The 2,046-nt window shown below is 42.8% G+C and overlaps 1 protein-coding gene across 1 annotated transcript in view; it reads left to right on the forward strand.

Annotated features, from left to right (window-relative positions):
* Positions 1-1,669, forward strand: part of LOC143281555 (beta-1,4-glucuronyltransferase 1-like) — a 65,252-nt gene extending 63,583 nt beyond the window's left edge. The window contains exon 4 of the mRNA XM_076586780.1: positions 1,472-1,669. Within this exon, the coding sequence (XP_076442895.1) occupies positions 1,472-1,663 (192 nt within the window). The 3' untranslated portion in view covers positions 1,664-1,669. The remainder of the gene's footprint in view (positions 1-1,471) is intronic.
* Positions 1,670-2,046: the final 377 nt, after the last annotated feature.

The following is a 2,046-nucleotide window of genomic DNA, read 5'->3' on the forward strand; positions in this document are numbered from 1 at the left end:
ATGTGCCTGACCTCTGTACAAATCCAACGCATTAGTCAAGACTTGAGAGCACATCCCAAGGTTTTTTTGTGAAATATTATTAACATAAAAGAAATTGGAATGAATAATCAAAGTTAACAAGTAAATAAACAAAAACAACTCGACAACAAAGTCACCATAGATACCCTCATTATTTTTCCTCGAACATATTTGCGTACTTTCACTTAATTTACTTTTTATATAAAAAATCAGGTGTTCTAAGAGACATTCTGTGGTAATGTAGAATGACTATTTTAGCTCACAGGCAGAAAGATGATTTTGTATTCCTTTTTATTTTGGTTTTCCCTCGTTATTTTTTATATGTTCTGTTACAGCTCTTGATGTTGTTGAGTACAGGTTTATGTTAGCCTCAGTGATAAGCACTTTCAAGACATTCTGGTGTCCAGCGTGTTATGCTCCAGCTGAAACAAATGGCTGCCAAAAATCAGATTGTGTGTTCAGTAGATGATGCTGTGCACGTGAAACCCGTTTCGCAGTGCCTATAGCATAGCATAGCATAGCATAGCATAGCATGGAAGTGTCTGAACTCGGTGGAATGTGGCGTTTCCCATCCTGCGAAATTATATGGCACTGGCCAGACAGATAATACACAAAGATCACACACACACACACACACACACACACACACACACACACACACACACACACACACACACACACACAGAGAGAGAGAGAGAGAGAGAGAGAGAGAGAGAGAGAGAGAGAGCTTTGTGCGAATGTACATGATTTATCCTCTGTGACACGAATCAGATCGTTGATGTTGATCTCTATTTCTTTGGTGATCAGTTTGTTTCGATTTTTACTCTTAATTGCTATCGATTAGATATGCAAACTAAACTAGATATGTCAGTATACGTTCTTGTGGATACTTAGACATGCACATGTCTTTTAAATCATGTACACTGTTAATTGTTCCAAAATATGTAAATGTTCTCAGATGTGTCAATGTAATTTTATGTGATCCATTTGAATACTCCAAACTGCGCCTTTTCTTAAGTGTGTATATTAGTTTTGCATTGTGTGCATGAGCAACACGACCACGAGTTATTTTCTCTTGAGAGATAAGTTGGCTTGTCTTGAAAAAAAAAGCTACAGCTAGTCAGGAATGCTTGACAAAAGCAAGTCAAAACCAGGTGTTGGAACAGATCACGAGTGACTATCACATGACACGAAAACTCTGGGATCGGCATGACTAACAGCATAGTGTGTGTGTGTGTGTGTGTGTGTGTGTGTGTGTGTGTGTGTGTGTGTGTGTGTGTGTTTGACTTGCGTATTTTTGTATAACATCATACAATACAATACATTAGATTGTGTGTTTTGAATATTACAAACAACAACGACGACAACAAACACGCGAACACTACCCTGTCTTAGCCATTTTGTATACGGGTGGTGTATCAACTGTCATGTGCGTGCGTGCTGTGTGTTACAGGTGTGCGAGATGCACGTGGCGGGCTACACCTTCGCCGTGCTGGACAACGCCTTCCTGGTTCACAAGGGCTTCAAGTCCAAGACAGGTTTCCACCCGACCAAAGAAGAAGAGCAGAACCGAAACCGGTTACTGTTCCGGAAGTTCAAAGAAGAGTTGAAGACGAAGTATCCAGAGTCCCCGAGGCGTTGCTGAGACAAGACAGGCAGAGGAGCAAGGGGAAGGGGATATTGAGGATGGCGGGAGGGGAGGGGGTGAGAAGGGGGAGAGGGGGCAGAAAGAAGAGAGAGGGTGTGGGAGGAGAGGGGAGAGTGCCTGATATGGAGACCAGCCACAGCACATCAGAGACACGTGGTCATGTGGGTAGTCATCTTGGCCCTTTTATGGTGGATGTAGAACAGTTGGCTTGCCGCAGTCCACGACATCGATATGGCATTCCTGTTGTGGACTTCTCCCGCTCTGGTTTTTCATTCAGATTTCATTTCTTTCAATCCAGTCCTGCAGCATCGACTCCCTCCATCGTTTCATTGAACAGACAGCAATGAGAATCGGAGAAGCAGACCGTTTCCCCGTGGTGA

The sequence above is a fragment of the Babylonia areolata genome, chromosome 4 (genome assembly GCF_041734735.1).
Source record: "Babylonia areolata isolate BAREFJ2019XMU chromosome 4, ASM4173473v1, whole genome shotgun sequence".
In the NCBI taxonomy this organism is placed as follows: domain Eukaryota; kingdom Metazoa; phylum Mollusca; class Gastropoda; order Neogastropoda; family Buccinidae; genus Babylonia; species Babylonia areolata.